Raw genomic sequence first — 26451 nt, 5'->3', positions numbered from 1 at the left:
TTTCAAGTGTAGAGATGAAAGTGAAGACAAAGAAGTTAGGATAGATTAGAATACATTATGGAGAAGTTCCTCTCCTAAATGTTAATTTTGAGTGGGTTATAAAGGGATTTTTCCTTTTTCTGTCTTTGTGTACCATTTTTAAAAGCATATACCCAAGCTTGTCAAAATTTGCTGGTATAAAAAAGAGATACTCTTCCTGATAAAGTTCAGCCAAGATAAAAAAAAATCCCCATAGTTGTGATGGCATTTAATTGTTAACACAATTAGTGACACTGCAGTTATGCTGTTTTCCAAGTTCCTTAAAGAAGAGGGTTTAAATTACTTATGGAGAAAGGGTGTACGGATTACATTCTTTACTTGGGGGGAGAAAGAAGAGAGAAGGTAATCCATGTGCTTGAGGCCTCACATGGGCTCTTCAGAATCCCATGAGAGGCCACATTTTCTGTATAATTTTTATAGTTGGGGCACTCAGAAGTCAGAACAATCTGACAGTTATGGTTAGTGAAAATATTAGATGTTCGCCAATAAAATACTACCTCAGCATATTTTTCGCTTTCTGGATGTAACCACTTAATAATAGGACTTGAGAAAACTGTACTGTGTGAATCAAACACATAAAAGTACAAATATTCCTTTTATAGAAAGCAAATCTTAAGCAGTGCATTATAATCAACCATTCTGGTAAAAGACAAAATATCTAGCATTACCACACCACTGACATATTATGGTTTATTATACCCTAAAGTCCAAACTGGGTAAACAAAGTCAAATGATCAAAGAGGGGTTTTCTCCTCAGACTGTGAGGTAAAGGCCACAGATCTCTAGGGAAGATTCCTTGTGGTTTACCAATGAAAAGGTGTCAAGTGAGAACTTATCGAACACAACCGTTAGTTTTCAACTTCATTTAATTTCATCAGAGACTGGATTTCTTCGGTATTATCTTCTTTCAAGAGAAAAAGAATATGGAAAAATTAAATGATGTGAGGTAAAACTCCCCAAAGGTTAATTCTAGAGTACCCTTTTAAATTCTAAACCACTTGTAATTCATTATGCGGACACTGGTTTTACATCCTCCACATGAATGATCTTCCTAACTGAAACCTTTGCTTCTGAGCTCTGCGGTAAGTACACGGGGTGAGAGGTGGAAAGCAGACAGGACCAGGCACTGTTATTTAGACAGTGGTTTCCTCAAAAAAATAAAGCTGCTCCCAGAGCACCAAGGATGGTCACTGGGAAGAAAAATCTCAGTTCCTAATTCCCAGGGGTGAAGTAACTAGATCGGCAATTCCTTTTCCCACAAGAAAGATTCCAGTCTCCGAGCTGTGGATGAACCATTCTATTTCCAGGAGGCCAGTCACGCAGCATCCTTACCCTCTGTACCACATCGCCTTGGCCTTTCAAGCCTATTTGCTTACCCTGTGTAGGTCTTTAGACACTAGAACTGTCAAGTCATTATACTTTCAAATATGAATTTGCTTGGGGGGGGGCTTACTTTAATAGCTGAAAACTCAGTACAAAACATACTTACAAATAACATTAACAGGGAATTAATCATTAATGCTCTCAGCTGGTGCCCTGAGACCTCCTCAACCCAACTTGCCCCAGCCACGATCTGAGAGTTCTTGCTGACTCTTCCTCCTCATCTGAAACTCCACATCTAGTCAATCCCATGTGCTGCTGATTACTGCTCTTAAACAGTCCTTGGATTAATTTTTCCCTTTTCCCTATGTACCCCATTACTGTTATTCTGTCCTTGATAATCGCTCTTGTCTGAATTACTACAACTTCCTCCCAACAGGCCTCCTGCCATGGCCGACAGAGCATCTTGCCAAAGGCCTTCAGTGGCCTTAAGATGGGTCAAGGTTTCTCGCATATCCAAGAAGGCCCTGAGACCTGACTGTAGCTTTTGTCCCTGTTCCTGTCCTTGTTCTTCAACCCCTGCCTTTTGGGCAGTGCTCTAAAGCTGGAGCCCACCCTCATGCTGTTTTGTCCCTCTGACCTTTGCACCCTCACTTCTGCTGTCTCCTTTACCCAGAAAGCTCCTCTAATGAGTAATTCTGTAAGCGGCACTACTTCCTGGAAGCCTTCCGGGTCCTCCTGCTCACCAGGTTATGGGCAAACATGTCCCACTTCTACGCTTTTCTGTCTCTGTACTTACATACTATATTGCAGTCACCTGTCCTCATACCTGTTTCTCCATGAATCTGTGTGCTCCTTAGGGGTAGATTCTGTGTTACATTCATCTCCACACAGCACAGGGTTCAGGTACTATGTTTCAAGTGAGCAGTTTATCCTAAAATTTCCAGAATTCTTCTGTATTGGTAGTAGACATATGCTACAAACCAAAAGTCTTCTTAAAATTTAGAACACATCTAATAGCTCTAAGGGGAGAAGAGGTGAGTTCACATATGTGGTCATTACAAAATACACTTATTACTGGCAAGATTTGAATTACAACAGTTTGTAGTAACACGTTAAATTCACATATACACTTTGCATGGCTAACAATACCACACAGGGGCTCACGCAGTTCTTCAATTTCCCCCCACATCGGCTGGTGTTCAGAGATATATCTTTAGGGGGTTACTGTTCTCAGGGATAAAAACTGATACATTCATCAGTTTGCTTCACTCCCCCCCTCCCCAGTCTGTAGAAATATTTCTACTCTCAACAGAGCTCAAAAGGCCTACAGCAGTTTCTATGACAAAAAAAAGTTGCTGGAGACAAAGTAGCAAAACAGCAAATAACAATGACAGAATCCATATAAGACAAAGAAAAGGAACCTTTAAAAAAGAATATACAAAAACTAGATATATTTGCTTTAAAATGGATCATCTGTATCCTAAGAAAAGCCTGAGACAAAATGGCTCCCAACCGAGAAATGTGAAAGACTGTTGCCTATCTACAAAATGCTACGGAAAGCACTAGAGGTCTTTTCTAAAACAAATATTAAACGCCAAAAATGATTATCTTTGGAGTATAATGAATGATATCAACCCACGTGTGAAGAACCCACCAACAAAGAAAAGTAACAAAGTTAATTCAAAATCTATATTTTTGTCCCCACTTTGATTCAGTCTCTGTAGTTCTAACACCACACAATCCAAAGTAAGGCAAAATGGTTTAAAGTTAGGACCAGGCACTGCCTTTGCTGTTTCCTACCTGCCTTGGTAGCTCATTTAGATTTTGTTAAAGTTTGTTTTAAAAAACATTCAACTAAAACTAAATAAATCATGGAAGTAGCTCATTTAGATTTTGTTAAAATTTGTTTTTAAAAATATTCAGCTAAAACTAAAGAAATCATGGAAGTACAGAAAATCTAGATGCTAAGCAGAAGCCAGCACACTGGCACTGACGGAGACCAACAAGCATGCCGCATTAGAGAATGTTTGTGTTGTCAGGTGCTGTGTGTGTACGAGGTATTACAGGACCACCCTTACTGAAAGGACCGCTGTTAGCTCTGTCAGGCTCTCTGTTGGAACTGTAATGCCAGACTGAACAAAAAATTGTATGAAAATTCTATTACCGTATTAAAACACTTGATCATGTGTTCCCTCAAGATTCCCAACTTTCTATTTCTGAGAAGAGAACAGATTTAATGAGGTATTTTCAAAGTGGAGCTGGTAAAGGGAACATTTGTGAAAAGCACTGCCAAAAAGACAATTCATTTGGTAGACACAGAAAAGGCAAAATTTACCGCATATACTGCAGCAATGGGTATTAAACAATCATCTCTGGATAAACTCTACAAATCAATATGGTCCTTTTGGTCTAAACTACAGACAGCATTGCCTAAAGGAAATCTCTAAGGTCAACCAGCAATTAACTGAAAGGTTTTGATTGAAAATGCTATTGACTGCTTTCATATCAGACAGCTTCTTGGTTATTATACTGCATGGGCTAAGTAGGTGCCAAGACATTAAACTGTCAATAATCTATTAATACTGGAGTGTTACGCGCACTCCCCCTGAATCTGCAGGCAAAGATATTCAAGCCAAGTACCCTGCTTAGAACTAATGCAAATTCCCCAACCCTGACAGAAAAATCATATCTTTATTACCTCTCAGCTTAAATGCCTAGGAGTGTTGACAGACTATAAGAAAAATATTCAGATAATAAATGCTTATTCAGATGAGTTAAACTAACATTTGTTTTTCAAAGAATTGCTAAAGGGATGGCGAACATGTCCTAGAATCCGACTTTCTTTCTAAGCCATATTTAACAGTTTCTAAATTGAATGTAATAAACACTTTACAAAGAGAAATGAGAAGTTATTTAAAGTGAGGCTCATAGGTCCCTGCCACTCAGCATCTGGAAAGCAGTTATACATGCGGGCAGTGGGGTGGGGGGGGGACTTTTAATGAATTTAATAGAGAAAAGCACTTTAATTAAATGCTGTCAAAGTGGATTGTATTAATGACTGCACACAGAGGAATTTAAAGCAAGCCAAGTTTATTTAGCAAATAGAAACTGGGCGCTCGAGGCCTGCAAGTATTTATGTTTCCGCAGTTGCAGTACATCTAGGAGATGATGGTGCCAGATGAAACCATTGAGTTATTAGATATGATTTTATTTATTGTGTATTATTAAAGTTTCAAAGGCCTCGGGGGAATTAATTTCATTTTCAAAATTAAATACCACATTTGATCGGAAAGGGTTAAGAAAATACTGTCCCCCAATTTTTTCCCTTCTCTGGAATTCTGATGCAGCTGAACGGCTAACGCGGACGACCTTTTCCAGGTTTATCCAGTCAGAATTCACTCCACTGCATAACAGTGCCAAAGAAATCGATGACAGTATTTCTTCTATGACTTTTTTCTGTTTTTTTTTTCTTTTCAGTGATTTGCCACTAAACATAATTCATTCTATTACACATAGCTATAAGCTGAAAAATGACCAAAGCTCCTAAAAATCTCCATGAAAATTTGGTTGCCATAACTTTCTTAATGAAAAACATGAGTAGCACAAACTTCTACAAAGGAAAAGGTATCAAATGTTTGACTTGGGGCAATAGGGAAAAAGGGGTCTTCCTCGGTGTCTTCTATTCAGAGGCTGACCACAGAACAAACCTATTATTAATGATAATATTTTAAAACTAAACAAAGAAAATATGAGCCTTAATGCATGAAAGCTGTACAAGATTGGAAAGCTGGTCTGGCTGGAAAATACTGTGTGTGTCAAAATGATTTTCTCTACCGTTTGTAAAAATGTAATTATCCATGATATGCTATTATCCATGATATGCTACAAGGGTGAGGGATTTCAAGTAAATCCATTGGAAGCTGAGGATTCGCCTTTGGTCTTTAGTTCCTGACACCAACATGTCTGTGAGATCACAAACCACTGCCATGATTTACCACATCCTTCTTGCAGTTATATATACACTCTTTCGGTCCGTCCTTAGATTTTAATTCAAAACATGAGGAAGGGGGAGAAGGGAAACGTGAGGATGGAAGAAAAAAACAAAACAAAAAACCCAGCACCTATTTCCTTTCAAGAGCAGAGTAATGATCACAAATGAAGACTTTCAACTTTCTAAATAAATAATCTGATTTTTAATCCCCGCCCCCCCAATTCAAGCTATTTATTAATATCATATGTTAGATCTGTGTCTTTGTAGTTCTGGAGCTTATAAAGAAACTCTGTTTTTCCCATCTGTGCCAAGATGTTTCAGACTAGTCTTTGAAATGCTGCAAATGCAGATGAATATGACATAAAATAGGAACTGATTCCATACACATTCTATATGTGAGTAATGGCAACACAGAGCACAGATGCTCGTATATGTTCACAGTGTCCTGTACAACCCTGCTTCATACACACAAGTATGTAGAGATCATCCAAGCACAGCATGCCATCTCTAATATGTCTGTTCTAGGAGCTCGAAAGCAATTGCAAATAAAATGACAAGAAAACTTCTTCTCCCCTGGTACATCAGTGGTTCTAAATATGAAGATATATGAAAGAATCATCAACTGATAGAACATATCGGTGCATTTGATCCAGATTATGTTTTACAAGCCAAAGAATTCATCAATTTGCTTCCCTCCTTTCATTACTAAGTAAGTGATTGCATTAACGTACAGCACACCCATTTAACTATTTTAGCTCTACCTTTTTGGGAGGTTTTCGTGTCCCATGCACAAACTCAAATGAGGATTTCTCTCAGAAGGATATCCTTAAATCATGCCTTACATAGAAATGGTTGACATTTGTCACCATAATCCCTTTCTACTCTTCCATTACCATACTTTTGAGTATACTGCTGACATGAATTGTCCAAAAACTGGAATGAGGAAAACCGTATTTAAAATATCATCTGCATTTACATATTGTACTTACATGTATGTGCTCACTTTATAGTATATTCTGTTCATTTAGATTACAACAGAAATAAGAAGATCTTTCCATAGCCAATATATTTCTTTAGGAATTCACATCATAGATTTTAGCTCCCTAAGATTAGGGTACCTTTTAAAAAACAAGTGACTTCTCATTGTGAAATAAAGGATTCAGTTTATCAGATCTTAGAAAGTAACTGTGTTAAAGTAACTTGTCCTTTTTTCTACCTCAAGCCTGTTGGGTGTTCAGCACTACGAAATCAGACTAGGAACTCATCATTCTACATGGTTCTGATTCTGCAAAATGAGTCTAACCAGATACTCTAGTTAGCCCTGAATATTATATACACAAAGAAATACAAACTTCCTTGAATGCAAAAACATAAATTTAAACTAAAGGAGAGTATGAAGGGGAAAGAGTAGAAACAATGACTGCTTAAATAAACTGTTTTCTATATCTGGGTGATTAAGTGAGCTGTATACTACCAAAAGCCATTCAGTTCTGGAAACACCTTTCTTTCACACAATGGTTTTTGGCATGTCTTTATGAAAAATAAATATATGGATAGCCACAGGGCTTTAAAAAAAAAAAAAGTTAAACTGGAGTCTTTTCCGTGTTGTGCCTGGTAAATGTGTAGCAACTGGCTCTCTAGAGGAAAAAACCCCAATTGGATCATTTGCCAATTTTCGTAGTGTGAATAATCCCACCATGGCCAGTTCCATTCTACTAAGGGTATAACAACTGCCTCTCAAAATTCCTGAAAATTTAACAATCAGTGCCTGCTAGCCAGTTTAAGTTTACTCCAGCGCACCGAGTCTGCTATAGAAAGTGATACCCATCCGCCTCTGCCTCCCAGACTTGCTCACTGGAATTCCTTTGCCTGGCCTGACTTACCTGTCATTTTCCTCGCCCCAAAGTGATTAGGATGACCCTCATGTGATACACAATTCAATAAAAGACTCCATATCAAAAAGTGAAGGGTTATATGACTTGCAGGGAATTGGATCTAGAAACAACTTGTGAGGAAATTGAACTTATGACCTTAGAACTGTCAAATCTACCCAGTTTGCTTGATCTCCCATTTCTAGGGTTAAACTGAGTAATAATAAAATAAATGAATTTCAGAACTTTGGCAGTTTTCCTTTAATTGAAAGTGTGCTTTTCTATCATTACAAGGGGAAGTTCCAGACTTCAACTTAATAAAAATCAGCGGTAGTTTTCAGCCACATTAGATTTCCACACTAAACAGAAACAGCTGAGAAGCCACAGTAGGTAGGTTTGGTTACAATAGTTTAAAATTCAGTGGCTGGCTTTCTCTTGCAATTGTCATAACTATGAATCATAAGAAAATCAACTGGATCTTTCTGAGCCGATATAAGGTGTGCATCATCTGTTCTTTTGTTGCTGATTTGTTTCCCCAAAATCCATGTGAACCTCCCAGAAGCAATGTGGTTTTGCTTTTGTTTGTTTTTTACATTTTCATTAAAATACTCAAAACGGGAATCAGAAATAGATAAACCAACTCACAGAATGAGTGTTTCAGATAGAAAGAGTCTTTGAGATCATCTAACCCATGTTGTAACAGTTTACAAAACAGTAGAAGGAAACTAAAGGATAAAACCCATCATCCAAAGTCACATGCTCAGTCCTAGTGACTAGCGTCTATGTCACTTTTGGGGCCCTTTTCTTTACCATATCTTCTTTTTTCTTATTTTATCAGAATGGTTGTTTAAAAATAGAGATAGAAAGTAGTAGTTTAGGGACGGCTAGGTGGCTCAGTCGTTAAGCGTCTGCCTTCGGCTCCGGTCATGATCCCAGGGTCCTGGGATCGAGCCCCGCATCAGTCTCCCTGCTCAGCGGGAGGCCTGCTTCTCCCTCTCCCACTCCCCCTGCTTGTGTTCCCTCTCTCTCTGTCAAATAAATAAACAAAATCTTTTTAAAAAATAAAAAAATAAAGTAGTAGTTTATTCTTTGCAAGATGTTCTAACTCCTGAAATAGTGACCAGAAAGTCTTGAGGGGGAAGGGGGTGGTAACAAACACATACAGTAAAATTTTAAGTATTTGAGAACTTTTTACGTCATACTACACTTGGATTTAAGCAAATCCCAATCATCTATTTTAAATGTGTTTTTAAAAAATTATAATCAGGGGCGCCTGGGTGGCTCAGTTGGTTAAGCAACTGCCTTCGGCTCAGGTCATGATCCCAGGGTCCTGGGATTGAGCCCCGCATCGGGCTCCCTGCTCGACAGGGGGCCTGTTTCTCCCTCTCTCTCTGCTGCTCCCACTGCTTGTGCTCTCCTGCTCTCTCTCTGCCAAATAAATAAATTAAATAAATAAATAAATAAATAAATAAATAAATAAATAAATAAAATCTTTAAAAAAAATTATAACCAGAAGGCCTTCCTTTCAAAAAAAGTATTTATGTTTGTTTCAACCATTATGTAAGCAAAACATCACAATTTTCCAAAATTAAAATCAAATGGTTGTACTTTTTATCAAGTCCTTAGCCCTGTGTCTTTCAATCACGGAACCATCATTTATGCATCTGTTGTGACCTGCACTTCAAATAATTTGTCACCATCAATAGCAAAATTTGCAAGTGTTTTACTTTTTGTCTTTTGTTTTGCTTTTGGTAAATTAGAGTTGATTCTACGTTCCTTCTACAATGACACTATTCATCTATACTTGCATTCTTGTTTACTTGCATATGAGGGAAAGAGATAGAAGTGCAGGTAGTGATACCAGGAACTGAGTCACCTACATGAAAACCACCCATTATCATTTGCAATATGGAGGACCCATTAAAGAGTGTGCTAAGATCTTAGTGAATTTCACATCTTTGCTCAACATATCACTACATAGCCTGCTCTGCAAAAGTCTATATTCATTTCCCTGCTGGCCTCTAAGCAACTCGAGATCAGAGAAAATTTATTTCCCCCTGTGTGAGTCCATCAGAGGCCAGTACAGAGCTGCTGATGTGTCAGATGCATACTTAACACTACACCAGAGAAACTCAAACATCATCACTGCATGGCATCTTCACACATCTTTTAAGAAGGTTGCAAGAAGGACAGCAGAACTCCCAGAGATTATACAGAAGGTGAGTGGTCTTTTTGCTTTTTTAAGCTTAAAAAAGAAAAGAAAAAAGTACCAATTTGCTTTTGTAATATCCAATGGCATTTTTTATGCCCTAAAGGGATTTTATTCAGAGCTGAGAAGAAAAGGTCTCACTTACTTTCAAGTAACTTATACTGACTTTTTGCTGTTGTTGTTTTAATAATTTTTGATGCGCAGCAAGCATGGGACACTTCAGCCTCTGCCCTTCCAAGGCGGCACCCCTCGCGGCACGACAGGCCATCCTCCCACCCTGGCTCCAATGGGTGGCGGCCAACACGGCCACTCCTCTAGAATAATAACTTTTTTTTTTTAAAGATTTTATTTATTTATTTGAGAGAGAGAGAATGAGAGAGAGAGAACACATGAGAGGGGATAGGGTCAGAGGACGAAGCAGACTCCCCGCCAAGCAGGAAGCCCGATGCGGGACTCGATCCAGGGACTCCAGGATCATGACCTGAGCCGAAGGCAGTCGCTTAACCAACTGAGCCACCCAGGCGCCCTAGAATAATAACTTTTAAAAGAACTTGGAAATGCAGAAAGCTCAGATAAAACCACACAGCTTGGAGTTTCTCAATCTGTCTCAAAACAATTGTACAACACGCACACAACAGAGGCAAGGCACACTCCCAGGTTTTGCTATAGAATTATACGCTGACCCTATCCTTGGTTCAACTCTGAACTCTTCGGAGTAGAACTGTTTCACTGAGTAGTATTATTCACACTAACAGAGCTCAGATACCATTATTTCTTCTCAGGTGCAGTCACTTTCTCATGTAAACCTCAAATAATCCTAAAGATTTGGGGTTATCACTGTTTCCAGAAAACTTAAGTGGCCTCTGCAAGACCCCAGAGTTCCAAGTCCGGTGCTGGCCCTGGAATTCACCCCAGACCTTCTGAAGACCCAATGCCCCCTCCTCTTTGTCCACACTCTTGAAGCTCCTGGCAGAGCTATCCTTTCAATTGACTTGAATAAGCAACATGACAATTTGTATCACTTATGTTTAAGAAAGGAAGAAAAGGAGGTTAAAAGAGATCTTTCATTTGGATATTTTACTTTCTATCAAAATATTTTTTAACTAGGCAGTTCAAAATCTTATAAAAATGGCTGCATTAGTATGTATCTGTGGGTCAAGTTTGTCAGTTCCATCTGCTTCCCAGCGTGAAGCTTCTTACCTCTTTAAGAAGGCAACTGGGACTGGGCTTTCCAAGCCACTCGCATACCCTGTTTCAGCAGCAACCAACTCCCAGATTTACGAACTTGTTTGAGGGACTAGGCCCAAATCAAAGTATGTGAAATTAGCACCCTTGCTCTGACCAAATGATGAGAATTTTATCCATTTTATCCCTCTCTGTAGATGTTCCTACCTGTTTCCTCCGTGAAAATGATGAATACGTTTCAAACCAACAATTATGTATGAATGACAAATACTCTGGGATAAAATTTAAGGAGAAAATGTGAAGCAGGCTTCCATGGTCCTAGAACAGCATGTGTTTTTCTGTCACAATAGCTCACTGTTAAGAGACACCTCACCCTCCAAGGACCACAGCTTTATCAACACATGCCCAGTGAGCCAGGTGGGTTCACTGAAAGACTCCGTTCGGATACAACAATGAATTAGCCTACACCCCACTGCCAAGTAATAATAGGGTTGCTACTTGGAGAAGTCACCCCGGGTGGAGAGAATGGACATGACCAGGGCAAAAAAAACAAGTGTCTGTCTGTGTGGTCAGGGAGAAAGTAAGGTGGAGTGGACATATTTATTAACCATTTGTTTTTTACCAAAACCACATTTTAAAATGCCATTCAATCAGTAATTTACATAAGTAATTCTTTCTAGAACTATGTACATCACTCCAGACTCTAAACAATAGATTCAGAAAGTCTGTTTGTTTTGATACTTTCAAAAAGCCATTTTTTAAAGGTAATATCATCTCTCTGGGAAGCTCAACATGTTTTAAAGATATTATCCAGTATATTCAGGAAACAGCTTGAAAAATCAGAGATGGCACCCAAGCATCAGAGAAAGAAACAGAAACTATGGATTCCACTAAATCATAGTCTGAATTCTAGATTAAGGTAAGGTAGCCAGAGGGAAAATGAAATCTGTTTTAAAAAACACAATTCTGAGTGAAGGAGAAAACGGCTCAATATATGTGCAAAATGTATTATGTTTTATTCACTGTGGTACATGTGCTGCCTAGAAGTAATACCTGGCATGCTGAAGGTGCTAAACAAATAATTGTTAAATAAGTAAGTAAAAATATGAGAATAAAAATAGCCAGCCTTCTCAATCATGTCTGTAACTTGAGGCCTGAAAACAGTTTTATCAATCAATTTTAATCATCTTTACCAAAAGCCAGACTTGACTAGATATCTATACAAGTATAAAGGAATGTATTTTCCTTCTCACAGAGGAAGTGTAGCGAGGCCCTTGATTAGAACAATGACACATCAATATCCACAAATGCCTTAATATTAGCTTAAGTTTATTGTTTTTTTGGGGGGGGGGTGCATTCTAATGCACTATCTTAGTCTATTTATTTTGTCTCCTTTTTCAATTTGCTCCACACTGCTCATATTTAACCAGTTTGCCCCTTCACAAAATTAGCCATTGCCCCCTGTTCTTTCAGATTAAAAAATATATATATATTTCAGATTATTGAAAAGAAAAAAAAGGGGGGTAGGAAGAAAAAGAGGAGGGAGAAAAAATAGCTACAATGAGTTGGCTAGTAGAGTAGCAAGAACACCCCCTAACAAATTCCATAGCAATATTTTTAAGACAACTAAGCTTCATGTTCAAAAGTACTATCTTTAGTCTTATTTTCCTATCGGAACATCAAGAAAAGGCCAAGGTGCTAAAGGTTTTGTCTTATACCTGGTTTCACTTAGTATCAGCAGAAGGAAAAAGACTATGACAATGTGTACAAGGAGAATCCTCCTGTCCTCAAAACTTGAACAAACGGACACAAAGGAAGATAATTTACATTAGTGGTTTCTGAGCACTGGGTATTGCAGACACTTGTATCAATGAGGAGCATTTGTACCAACAGAAATGACACAGCTAATCCCTTCTCTTCGCCTTACCTATCGAGCAGTGTTAGGCCAAGTGCCTTCTATTCAGTGTTAGGACCTCAAAGAAATGAGCAGTGTATCAGTAACCGACAGCATGAGCTGAAGGGACTGTGCTGCCTCTTGAAAATGCAAAATATCAAAATTAGGCTATTATTTAAAGAAACATAGCAATTACAGAAGAGCAAGCTGCTGAAGAAATCAAGGCTCTCTATGTTCCCACAGGGCAGGAAAAGACTGGAAGAAGTGGAACCCAGTTCATGTCCAACCAAGGGCTAACCCTGAACGCTTAATTTGGAAGGTGGTGTGTTATTAAAGTTCGGCCACTCATAGGGAGAGCTCTGCTTGGCAAAAACACTAGGACAACCCTATGAGGAATGAGAAGCAATAAGCTAACTCCAATTATTAAAATTGTAAGCCTAGTAAATTGTTGAACCCACTTTAAAGAAATAAATAGGCAGACCCACATTACTATAAAATTTTAAGTTTAATTTCTATCAGTATTTATAGCACAGTGCCTGAATACATGGAAGGAAGGACATGATAAATGTAAGAAAAACTGCAATAAAATAAAAAGGCATAATACTTTGGATATATAGAGAGCTTAGAATCAATCTTAGGCATTTGTTTCCTACTCCTTACATGTCTATAGCATTTCACATTTAAAAAGTCATATAAATCTCCCTTGATATGAGAATTTTATATGAGACCTGTTAATCATCCCTGCAACCATCTACCCTGATAAATGCAGGGTTATAGGAGCCATGATCTACTAAAAGGCTCTAACTTTCTGGCCCAAGGGCAGCCCATTCACAAGTTACCTGCAGATGGTCTATAGCCAGTATTAACTTTCTACTTCCCATTCTTCTTGAGTTTATTCTAACATTCTTCCCAATGGAGTTCTTCTTTTACAATGCAGTGCCTTCTACATTAAGCATTCACATGACTGATTGGAAATTAAATTTCAAGACAGTTTGCCTTCATGAGGATGAGGTGGACCAGTCAATTATCCTGTTATAAAAATTTAAAGTAGTAGTAAATACAGAGTGGGAAAAAGAAGCTGGATTTGATAAAGGCATAGAAAAAAGTCATGAAGTAGAGCAGAGGTCATAGGCCAGTCAAGGTTTTGAGGGGGAAGGATTATAATTCAAAGAAACTACGAGTAGTAAACAGAAGTTATATGATAGACAAAGATATAAATGATAAATTAGATGATGATGGGAAGAAAAGCTTGCTAACAGAAGGATTCTGACGTGGGGAAGAGGTATGTTACATCAAGGTTAGCAAAGGAGAGGATGAACCCATGAATTTCCATGAATGCTGAATTCCCAGTTCCAGGTTTAGAGAAACCTAACCATATTCATAGTCCCACATCCGAATTTTCAGGAAGTTCAATCACTCTCCATTTCCCTTAACATAGCCCTAGTAGTTAAGCTGGAATTCCTGCCTTGCAATAACAAAACAAAATAAAACAAAACAAAAAACAAAACCGCCAAAACTTTAAGAAACTTTTAAAATGTAGGCAAGCAACTTGCCTAAATCTCTAGAAAAGAACAAAGCCATAGTTAATGTCTAATCTACTAGTTTAGCTACTCTTAATGAGCTCCTTCAACTTTCTGACATCATCATTGAAAAAAACCTGTTCACTATATTTTGGAAAAAATAGTCCCAAGATGGAAATGTCCTTTCTTTTAGAATTTGAGGGGAAAAAAAAAAAAATGGTTGCAAATGACCTCCAAACGTCTTTATTCCTGAATGACAAATTGAAAACTTTGAACATGGTGAAAAGCTGACTGATAACATTAGAAATGAAGACTGTTCAAGTTGAATAAATACACGCAGGATGACCTAATATTAATATGAAAAAGGGGCGCCTGGGTGGCTCAGTTGGTTAAGCGACTGCCTTCGGCTCAGGTCATGATCCTGGAGTCCCTGGATAGAGTCCCGCATCGGGCTCCCTGCTCGGCAGGGAGTCTGCTTCTCCCTCTGACCCTCCCGACCCTCCCCCCTCTCACGCTCTCTCTCTCTCAAATAAATAAATAAAATCTTAAAAAAAAAAAAAAATGAAAAAAGCTAGTGTGGCTCCTCATAGATGGTCAGGGACTCTCAAAGTTTTCCCAAGTGAGGACTTACTTATAAACCAGCTGCTGCAATATGTTATTAAAAATGAAGTGTTCATTTGCATCTCTCCTCAGGACTAGAATAGGGTTTCAACACTCTAGAGTGACCTTAGACAGCACACTTTGAATAGGAGCTTGTAATGAGCCCAAGAGGGGAGAAATTCCAGTAACCTGGTTAGAGATTTGCAAACATCCCTAATTGATTAATTAGCCTATTTATTTTCTTAGAAGTTGTTCTTTTGGAAGCAAATTTAGAAAGCAAGATATGGCCCCTATAGACGGAGTAGAAAGGCATGATTGATATTCGCACAGCTTAAAGATAGGTTTCAAGTATGCTTAAACATTAGCAGTGAGTCACATTTTAAAGCTATCTCAAAAAAAGCTTAATGAAAAGTGGCAAGTTCAGTCATATCAGTTCTCTGACATCACACCAGTAAGTTATAGGTTTCACTGTGCTAAGTATCCTGTAAAGAAGAAAGCTCACAAAACTAAATCTATTCAGTAGAATGATTACAAATTAAATGACGTGCATAAACAGCTTTGCATAGCACCAGACGGCTAATAGTAAGTGTTCAGGGAATGCTAGCTGCTCGTGGGCAGTTCTTTCCAGCACACAGATAAAAATCAGACTCTAGAGATACACAGATGTGCATTTAAGGTCTCACTTGGAGCAGGTTACTTCTCTAGGCTTCAGTTTTTCCCATGTAAGAATATATAAAAAACCACCCTCCTATTTGGTTTTTCATAAGGTTTAAAGAAGATAAGACACATAAAAATCTCACATTTTGAGAGCCTCATACCCAAAAAGGCTAACTGCTGCCAAGGAAGAAGACCAACAAGACCATCACCAACATCATCATCATCCTCATTGTTATTATTATTCCCAAATTTTATATAGGAAAAACAGAATCAGCCTCATATGTACTTATAATTTTTTTTTTTTTTTAAATCTTACGCTGCTAGGCAGCTAATGGTATTTCTACTCCAGAGTGTCTCTACTTCAGCATTATTAACATTGTTGGCAGGTCATTTTTTTTAGGGGGCTGTCTTGTGCACTGCAGCCTATATGGTAGCATTCCTGGCCCTCACCCAGTAGATACCAGTAGCATCTCCAAGTTATAATAACTGAAAATGTCTCCAGACACTGCCAAATTTCCCATGAAGGGCAAAGTCACCCCTGGTTGAGAACCACTGGTTGACACCAATGACAAGGAATTGCTGGCTTCGAAAATGCTGAGAATTCCCCGGAGTGGGCAGCGATCCAGACGAGCAGAGGTACAATGCTGGCGTCAGCTGTCACCCACCAGGTCTCACATTCTTACTCAGTGTACGGCATGGAATTTTAAAACAAGTACTTGTCAGGAAACCACACAGCAGCAAGCTCAGAATTCCTGAACTTACAAAATAAGCCATGGAAACACTGTGGTGGAAATATAATAAAGCAATAAAACACAAACGACACAGACAGGAACAATTTGGCAAATGCTCCCCAATCAACCCCACTCAGTGACCTAGTCATAGCATGAGCAATGTCCTTTCTTCTCTCTGCATTAAAAGGGGAGTGTGTTCAGAGGAAAGACTGGACGCCAGACATGCCTGTGTTTTCATTCAGCAGGCGATTCTGGCTTCGAGCAAGGCTCAATGTCTCTGCTCCAGTCTTTCCAACTGTAAAATGGAGTTGGAAATAATGAATACCCTGAGTTAACTAGTTTTGATTTTAAGTTGAGGATATCCATTCACTCTAGGGCCTCAGGTCGTAATAACCACTAGGGGGGAAAATCACTATAACCATGAGAAATAATTTTGTCTCTGATCTTCTGGCATGAAAAAGTGGAATTTATTTCATCTTTTTCATGGAATGTTTTAGTTTCCCATGTCATCTCACCTATGTTGGCCTTCTTTGTGCTATCTATACAAGGACTAAAAACATTATGTACATCGGTATTTATTTTTTCATTATCAACCTCGGAAGGAAACTTTTTAGGCATTTTCCCCCCTAATCATCTCCCTTGCTTCATTAAATTTTAATACCAGAGATACTGAATATCTCTTCATGTACCGTGTCCCTTTGAAAGGCCACAAACCATTGTAAAGTGAGACATTTATGCTCCCCAAGAATCCATTTTCACTCCCTAAGGCAATATTACCCCCACTGAGGGCCATGGTAAAGATGGATCTAGTTTATAATGTGTTCAGAGCCTGGAAAGTCACCTTCTACATAGCAGGGATTTTTTTTTTTTTTTTTAAGTAATCTCTACACCCACTGTGGGGCTCGAACTCATGACCCTGAGATCAAGAGTCACATGCTCCAGACTGAGCCAGCCAGGTGTCCCTACACAGCAGGGATTTCGATGAGAGTTTCTAAAGAGACTTAGAATACTGGAAAGAAAACTGGAGAGAGCAGGTAACTCAATATGACATCAAAGCCGGGCCTCACCTCGAGAGGTCTCGATTATTCCTAAGGAGGAAACACCTCACTCTTCCTGGACCACGGTGTCTTAGGGCTGATAGCACCTCTCAGTGGCCCCAAGCCTAAATTTGTCTCAACTATAACCTAGCTTCATCTCTGAAGGGACAGTCCATCAAACATGCATCTCTCAGTAAGCATGTATAAGATTCTGTTACGTATTAGAATTAGAAAAATAAATGGCACATAATGGCGACCATGGAAGAAATCAGAACCATGGGCAAAGGCATCTTTGGGTGTAGAGCTGGAGTCACGGGGCCAGGCAGCCCTTGAAGGGAAGAACAACACGACAAGGTCTAAATGAATGAAATGGACAGGATGTGTATGCACATCTACAGGGTGGGCAATGGGGATCCTGCAGCAGGATGGTAAATACTGAGTATCAGCTCCAGCCATGTGGACGAGGGGGTCAGATCTGATTTTCTGCATTGTTACACAAAATTGGGATTTGATGTCAGATCTCCTCATTTTGAAGGGTGGGCTTTAATTTTTAAAACCCTTTGTGGCTTGGAACGCCTAGGTAGCTCAGTCGGTTAAGCGACTGCCTTTGGCTCAGGTCATGATCCCAGGACCCTGGGATCGAGCCCCGCATCGGGCTCCCTGCTCGGCGGGAAGCCTGCTTCTCCCTCTCCCATTCCCCCTGCTTGTGTTCCCTCTCTCGCTGTCTCTCTCTCCATCAAATAAATAAATAAAATCTTAAAAAAAAACAAAAAACCCTTTGTGGCTTAAAAAAAAGAAACACAACTGCAGGCAATGTAACACTATCAATATGTAAACTATTTGCAAACAAATGGCAGGAAAAATTTCCTCTTCCTTAAGGGAAGAGGCTCAGATTCTAAGGGACTTCTCACATCACAGAAAACACTGAATGGGGCAGGGTGCTGTGATGCTCCTTCCTTTATCTAGTATATCATTGGGGGCCTAATTCAACAGACTAATCTGGTGCATAGTTATGCACAACAGTTCACATCTTTACCATATAAGAAAAACTGAGGAATAGTATACCCTAACTACTTAAAGAAATTTAAATGGCACCCTTCCATAACCACAAATGGAGCGGACTTCCGCATGATTTACAATATGCTACATATAGCAGAAGCTCTTCATAATCACCAATTTCAACTCTACTTAACAACTTGATAATGGTGCATTTTCTGCCTAACTAGACAAAATGTAATAACACCAAACTAGTACTACCCTACATAAAATTCCTACAACATGTAAATAATTGCATCTTCCTAAAATTTTACCCGATATAGGGCACAAATGAATCCTAACCTGGAATCCAGTGACTTAACTTTCGCATGATTATAGACATTTTTTAGTAGTTTGGGATCTTTTATTAAAATACAGTCCTCCCTAAGTCACAGAGGCTGTGCCAACGGTAGTCTCCAATCTCAAGAGTTCTGCCAGCTAGTTCCATTTATTTTTCTTCCCTTTTCATATCATGACCATACTATAAAATTAACCCAAAGTTTTGTATTTTGCTGACAAACAAATGCAGCATTTCAAAGCAGTGTCACTGAGAAACTGGCAAAATGTAAAAAAAAAAAAAAAGTAACATATTGAAGAATTTCACAGTACTTATGGGATCAAGGTCAATGGCTAAGGCAAAGTCAATGTAGAGAAAATTACCTTATTTGTAAACTCTTTGGCTAAGATCTGAGTGATAGGAATAAACTTTTATAAAATAAGTGAATTCTCTTAGTGATATCAGAAGCTAATGTTAATAGCCACGAAGTGCTTAAAACTGAAAAAGGAAAATTACAGGCTGACTCTTTCTTAGCCATTGAATATTGTTAGCACACTCCACTTCTGACATACTAACATAAAAGATAATAAAATGCATAAATCAATTGGTGGTCTACTTCTATGATTTACTTTACTCAAACTGGTCAGTTAGAATATTATATATTGAATATCCTCTTAGCTACCTAAAGATAGGAACCTCATAGAGACAAGAACTTCTGGACGAAGAATGGAGAAAGAAATGTATAGGAACCATCATCTAAATGAAGGGAAGTCCTTAATTATAATGGTTTTAGTATTTTATCTCAAACTTCTCTACATTTCCAACTTTGTCATCATCTTTTGATAAAAATTGGATGCTCTAAATGTCTACAATAAATCAGTTTTTCACTCCCATTCTATTTCCACTTCAGCTAGGCTGAACTAAAATGGACCGTGAATGAAAAGTCCATACAAAGTTGGTGGTTCCCTGAAGCTAGTTCTCGACCTGTGTTGCTTCAACACAGAAGTTTTGACTATTTCACATCAAAACAAGAAAAATAAGGGTGACAGCGAATTTTTCATATGACTGAGTTTATATAGTTTGTAAGATCTTTTGTCTGAGGCTATCCTTTTCATTAACTTGTTGATATTAAAGAGTATTTTGTTTTATGAAATGATATGGATAATAAATTGGAGCTTCCCTTGAATTTTTCAAATCAATGTATTCTCCAAAAGAAAAGGTTGATACACCTGTATTAGCTCCCTCTTTAATTTCTACTAAATCTCAAAATCTGAAAAACACTGTTCGTAGCATGTTTGTCTAATTATCTGTAGGTGTTTGGATGAGGCCCCAGCCAGGAAAGGACAGGAGACGAAAGGGGGAAGGTGGGTCATGAAGGGTAAGCCCTGGGGCTCACGTCCAGGGAAGGGGTTGTCCCTACCACGAGTCCAGGCCCAGGACAGGGGGCTCCACCACTTAGCTGTATACTCTTATCACCCACCTGCTCTGAGTTCACTGTGACTATATTAAGAGACTGCTTCTAGCCGTATGAATTCATGAGTCTAATCATTTGGGCAATTCACTCTGTGACTTTGGAAACTGACCAATGACAGCATGAAATCACTGACTGAGATGTCAGTATTTGGATGATAAGTGATATAATGGACCCGTTGACTTCTGGCTTCTCCCCCAGGCATGTGGGATGAGATCGAGGTGAAAGGAGACGAGGAAACCTCAGGGTAGAACATTTTGCCAAGTCCTTCACCACCGTCTCCTTTGATATCTTGATCAAGAAATGCACCCCACCCTTTCTTCATTCTATCTTCCTTCCATTCTTCATCCACATGCACACATGCACGCATTCCTGTTTCCTTCTTGCTACACAAAAGGAGGGTCAAACAGAAGCCCTGCAGGGTCCTCTTTGGTGCGAGTTGGGACTGCTGGTGTTGGACAGTAGGACAAATCTCAAAACCTATCCAAAAATTTATGGGCAAACTCTAAGGGGTCAAAATTTGGGGTATTAGCCTAGTTAATATTTCTTCCTGAAGATCACTGATTTTAGACTGCTGCAAGACTCAGGAGCTAAACTCAATTGTTTTTAGAAAGAAATATTATTTCTCTTGGGCGCCTGGGTGGCTCAGTTGGTTAAGCGACTGCCTTCAGCTCAGGTCATGATCCTGGAGTCCTGGGATCGAGTCCCACATCGGACTCCCTGCTCGGCAGGGAGTCTGCTTCTCCCTCTGACCCTCCCCCCTCTCATGCTCTCTCTATCTCATTCTCTCAAATAAATAAATAAAATCTTAAAAAAAAAAAAGAAAGAAATGTTATTTCTCTCAATGAGAGCAAATACTAACCAAATAAAACATGCAACGAAAATGAACACAGATTTCTAAAAGAGAGGAAACAAAAAACAGCAAAAACTCATCTTAAAATTCTAAGAATCTATCATAATTTCTCTCAAAGTCCAGTTGAGTTCAATGGTATTCTCCAGCTCACGTGAATATTTCTTTTCCTCAGCCTAGTCAAACTTCCCTTGAGAGATTTTTAGATTAATTTATTAGCTACTTCAGAGTTTTTTCTTTAGAAAATGGTGGAAACTATGAACTGTGTTTTCTGACTGGGAGGTTTAATTCTCCACAAGTGTTCTGGCTTCACAGTCCCACAAGTAAAACACACTCAGGAAAGAAGCTGCCTTTGGATTCGACTTCCCACTCATTTTTCTCCGTGTATGAGCATGTGCACGTGTGTGCATACACGCACATACACATACACACATACGCTGTACCCACTATGAGAACAGGGGCCTCTGTCCTTGGAGACACTCAACAGACTAATCTGGTGCATAGTTATGCACAACGGTTCATATCTTTACCATATAAGAAAAACCTTTCAATGGGAGGCTGTGTGGTGTCCCCCTTTGACCCTGACAGTTGCTGGCACCAAGCACCCTGCCCAGGTTAGGGGATGCTGACCTGCACTGGCTCAGGGGGAAGCTGGACCACATGCTGCATGCGCTCACTGTGGTGATGTCTCGACTCTTCCTCATAGATCACATCTCTCTCATGCTGGGGAAGGTTCAGGAAGCGACGGATGGTACAGAGGTTCTCCCAGAGGGTGCGGTTCTCTGGGCTGGGGTTCTCCTTCCAGCGGAGCAGTTCGCACAACCAGCCCTAGAGAGAGAGAGAGAAGGCCACCTGGGTTAATCTGTAGGGTGCAGAGCAGCAGAGGATGGCTGGACTGCAGTCCAGTGCCATCCCAGTGCAGCATATTTTTCCTGTCAAAATTGTTCCTACCCACCCAGGAAGATACTGCAACAGCTAAGAACTTTGAAAAACCAACCAATGACCACAGAGGTGGTTACACCAATAGCCAAGAGTCTTCATGCTTGTTAATCACCTTATCACTTTTCCTATTGAATATATTCTCGATGAATTTACAGGTCCTTTGTAAAAGATACTCAAGCAAGGTGACAGTTATCTAATTCTCTGAAAAGAAAGTAATTCATGTTGCTCAGCTACAATTTTTTAAAAATTACCCAGTTGGATAGTTTCCATCCTAAGAGAAGAGTGAAAATGAACAAATATGTATTGCAACATAGTAAATTCTAAGGAACAAAACATGTCTGAGTGTAAACAGCACTGAACTCTCTAGAAAGGAAATAGTCTTAGAATTATCAGTAACTCCACAAAATAAAAACCACCACCTTAGCTAGAATGAAAAAGTTGTATATTTGCTCCATCTCTGAATGCCTTGGGCTCTAGGCCCTCTTAACCATCCCCTTCCCGCCACAGCCACACCTGCAGGAAGGTAGGCAGTTGGCCGGGTCACACCTGCAAATGTGTCTCCCAATTCTGGCATCCGGATGTTCTCACCCTTGAAACTGCACGAGAAAGAAAATGTAATGCAAATAATGATGGATTATATGAAAATAATACAGAGGATGCTGTCAACATCGCTCACTGACTCATGTCAAAATATTTTACCCAGTAGCTTTCTAACCCATCACTTCCAAGCTACATCACTAATTTTAAAAACAAGAACTGTCCCACATCACGCCTCTTGCAAAAGAGTAAGAATTTTTCTAAAAAGGTGCAGAAATAAACACAAATAACTTTGAAAAAATTAAATCCCAAATCTCAACAAATTTTATATCATAACTTGTAAGCCAATGAAAGTTCCTGACATGCATCATAAAAACCCCATATAATATCATAAGCCGTTGTTTGTCTAACTCTCCACTGTGTCTTCTGCCTTTACCCAAAAAAAAGGCAAGATTTGATTATCTCCGCTGCATCAGCCAAGACAGCAACACCAGCTGTTCTCATTGTGCAGCCTCTTCCTCGCGGCCTCCATGTTAATAACCTGATCATTCCATTTTCTCCTTCAACTGCCGGCTGCAGCACCGCGAAGAGACAAAAACCCAGGCCCATCTGCAGCAGCTGTAGGCACTGAACTGTGAAGCCACTGGGGATTTATAAACTAATCTGTAACACAACACTGCCTTGTTTTTACAAGTGAGAGGCCACATTTGCGCAGACCTGATCTTTTCTTGCAATAAACTGGGAGCTGGGGAGAGTTAGAGGGTTAGGAAGAATGAAAACAAGATATCGAATAATCTGCTTGGAAATGTTTTTCCAAGTATTTTCATAGACTTTTTTTTTTCAAGTCAATTGAGAGGTAAATGCTGATTTTCAAGGTGCAACATATATGAAAATTGAAGACAATTACATTTTTTAGCCCTATCAGAAATAAATTATATTAAAAAAAAATCTCCTAGTCCCAACGTGTTTCCTCAAGGGTTTCTTTGTACAAAGGAAAGAATTCTTGAAATGGAAAATAAACCATCTGTGGAAAAATAAGCTCCTCTTTCTCTGTCTTTGCACAGATCTGAATAAGTCTCCAACTGAACTCTTTCAAATGTTTCAAACAGGTATGTTTAACATCTCCCAGGGGAAGCTAAAGCATAGAGACCAATCATTTAACAGAAAATAAAAACAAAAACCTACATCTGTTAAAAGACGAAGTTCTGAGATACCCAGACCTTCAGGAGGACAGCACCTGCTGTTCCGCTTGAGGAGTGAACTGCATTGTGGGAAGCTGCAGCTTGAAAGGGGACAGGTGACAGCTGAGTGGTATCTCCACTTACGAGATGCGGAATGTCTCGCACAACATTCATGGCCGCATTTGATTTATATGCGCTGTTATAATCTGCACTCATTACAATCACTTAGGACAAACTACAGGCCTCGTTATGGACTGTGTGCTGTCTGCCATCAGTCTTCAAGAAGTGTGGTGCTCAATTTGCCCACTGACATGCAAGGTCCTGACCTTGAAGCTATTAGGGAGCAGATTAGACACAAGTGTGATCATGTGTGCAGACATAAGCAAACCAAATTAATTTCTGGCACAGGGAGGTAGCCAACAAGACCCTGTTCTTCAGGCACCAGAGAACTTTCTCAAATCCCTGATGGTGCTGAGCTAATAGCATGTTTAAGGGAACCCGGTTTTGAAGATAAAGCACATTCATGGTATTTAGAGGGTTATTAATCTAGTTTCCCCACAAAGTGTTTGCTTGGCTGATCAGATTAAGGGATGGAGCCTTCAACAGTGCACCCCCACCACAGCAGGCCCCAAGAAATCTGTGATACTTCACAGCCTTGGACATATTGCACCATGTGTACCCAGCTGCTTCAATAATTAGCTTATGAATGTATCAGCTGGTTCTGTGATTTTTATAAATAATAACTAACCTACAGAGCAGAAAGATTGTCAAGAGCCTTTCAGTAGCACAAAATTACAAGGTGCTCCTAACTCTAACTTGCTCCTCCACTAAAGGCCGATATTCCCTACGAGTGGCACTCCTGTGATGCCATTTGTAAACATTTATTTTGCATCGGAAATGGAGATGTATGTTTGTCCGTTTTCTTCATGGCGGCCATAATTTACATGCCTTTTGCTCTGATTCACGGCTCGTTTCGCGTATCTGAATGCTTACCTTCCGGAAATCTATTCTTCCACCCCACTTCCCGCCTCACCCTCCATCTTTTTGTTCACATGATCCTTCCACCAGCCCATGTGGGATGCTTATCTCTGTTTTCTCAATGGGGTCTCTTATTAGCTTGTTTGGTGGCTAATGAACGTGTGAGAAAGTGCCATGCTGCTGCATGAACACACACGTATGTAACTGTGAGCGAACCCACCACAGAAGAGATAAAGAGTCCCCACACTGGGGTTTTTTTCATTTATATAATTTTTGCATGCCGTCCAAGAAAGTTTTGCAGTATCAGGAAAAAAAAAGTGTAAATGTCAAATAAAACAGTGACAGATGACAGTATTCTCTATTGAATAGCACTGTTTCTGTCGTGCATGTTCAATGGGAACTCATGAATTATTAATAAACAAATCTCCTTTTTCTGTTAAAAATCTCAAGTAGGTTTTTTGTTGTTGTTCCCTGTGTGTTGCGTGGAGAATTCCAGGAGAATTATTTTCGTTTCAGAAATGCTGATACAGAAGTTTATCTGATTTCCAGCCTTGGTCAGCTCTGTGAGCAGGCACCATGAACTGTGGGGTGCATACCTCTCTGTGATTTCTCTTTTAGGCTGGCTGTAAGTTTCGACCAAAGGTTAGCTGAATATTCATATAGTCAGTTTAGCCCTTCTAGTATGGTAAAACTGAGGCTAAGTGAATTACAGCTAGGAAGCTCAGAGTATTCAAGTTGGAGCCCTGACATTAAATGACTGGGTTACCTTTGGGCAAGTGGCTACCCTCTTTCTTACAGCTTCTGGGATATAACTATAAAAGGAGGAGTTTACAAAAGATGGTCTCTAACTTCCCTTTCCAACTCTACATTCCATGATCTGTTATCTTGTTATCTGTCAGAAATAGCAGATAATAATTAGCCATCAGGGTTAAAGTACAAGGAAGAAACTACCTTGACCAAGTGATTAAGGGCAACATCACCAGTGATAACATATGCACATCATGAAGCCTGTGTTATGAGGCACTGCAAAGAACACAACCCAGTATCTGCAGTAGTCTTGCCAAAAATGCACGTCAGTTGAATCATGACAAACCCAAACTGAGAGATGTTCAGCAAAATAACATCAGTATTCTTCAAATTGTCATTAAAAAGAAAAGAAGAAGAAAAGAAAAAAGGAAGAAAAAGGAAAGACCTAAGAATGGTCACAGACTACAGAAAACTAAAGAGAAATAGTAACTAAATGCAGTGCAGTCTCTGGATGGGATCCTGGCAAAGAAAATGCTCATTAGTGGAAAAACTGAAATTAGAATAAACTTTTTAGTTTAGTTAAGAGCATTAAAACAATGTTAATTTCCTGGTTTTGATAACTGCACTATGGTGATGTAGGGTGCTAACATTAGAGGAAGTTAGGTGAGGGATATATGGAAACTGTACAATTTTGCAACATTTCTGTGAGTCTGAAATTTGTTAAAAATAAAAAATGTTAAAAAGTACAAAGAACACCTAAACTTACATAGCAAAATATACATGGAGTCTAAGTGTAATGATGCCAAGGAATTTAGGATTAAAACTCTTTTGCCTTCAAAAATCTGAACCCAGAGAAGGAATATAAATTTAAAGTTGCATCCTTGCAATCGATGGTTAAAAGAGTCCTTAAGCATTCAGTGCGTAAGTAAATAATATCTATAAACATCTCATTTTAGCCATCTAATCAGCCTCCTAAACAAATATGTTTCCTTCAGTCAAAAAAACAACTCTGACCACCCTTTCCAACTATGCAGGTGAGGCGACACTCACACAATCCATGTGTTCTTGAAAAGTTGCATGTCAATCTAAATTTACAAAACAAATCATGTTGCAAATGTATTAGGACTATTTATGATTTGAAGAAATGTGCCATTATTTCTTTTTAAAAGGTCAATGATAATCCCATAGTTGATCTTTTAGTGAGTTGACAGTTTTATTAAAGATTTACCTAAATGAGATACCCCTTCGTTCCCAATTCAAAAGCATTACAAAAGGCAACAATAAGAACCACAATTTGCTCCTGTTTTTCTTTCATGGTCTTGTCTGCCATCGGTTCCTCTATCGACTTTGTGCTCCAGCCATTGTGAATTACTCAC

The 26451-nt window shown here is 39.2% G+C and overlaps 1 protein-coding gene across 1 annotated transcript in view; it reads right to left on the bottom strand.

The window, feature by feature from the left end:
- SATB2 (SATB homeobox 2) overlaps positions 1 to 26451 on the bottom strand; it is a 186539-nt gene that overhangs the window by 15805 nt on the left and 144283 nt on the right. The window contains exon 10 of the mRNA XM_035007450.1: positions 21321 to 21518. Coding sequence (XP_034863341.1) covers positions 21321 to 21518 — 198 coding nt within the window. The remainder of the gene's footprint in view (positions 1 to 21320; positions 21519 to 26451) is intronic.

The sequence above is a fragment of the Mirounga leonina genome, unplaced genomic scaffold (genome assembly GCF_011800145.1).
Source record: "Mirounga leonina isolate KUSES-001 unplaced genomic scaffold, KU_Mleo_1.0 Mir_151, whole genome shotgun sequence".
Classification (NCBI taxonomy): domain Eukaryota; kingdom Metazoa; phylum Chordata; class Mammalia; order Carnivora; family Phocidae; genus Mirounga; species Mirounga leonina.
The sequence above is the reverse complement of the archived record's forward strand: the minus strand, read 5'-3'. Positions and strand labels throughout refer to the sequence as shown.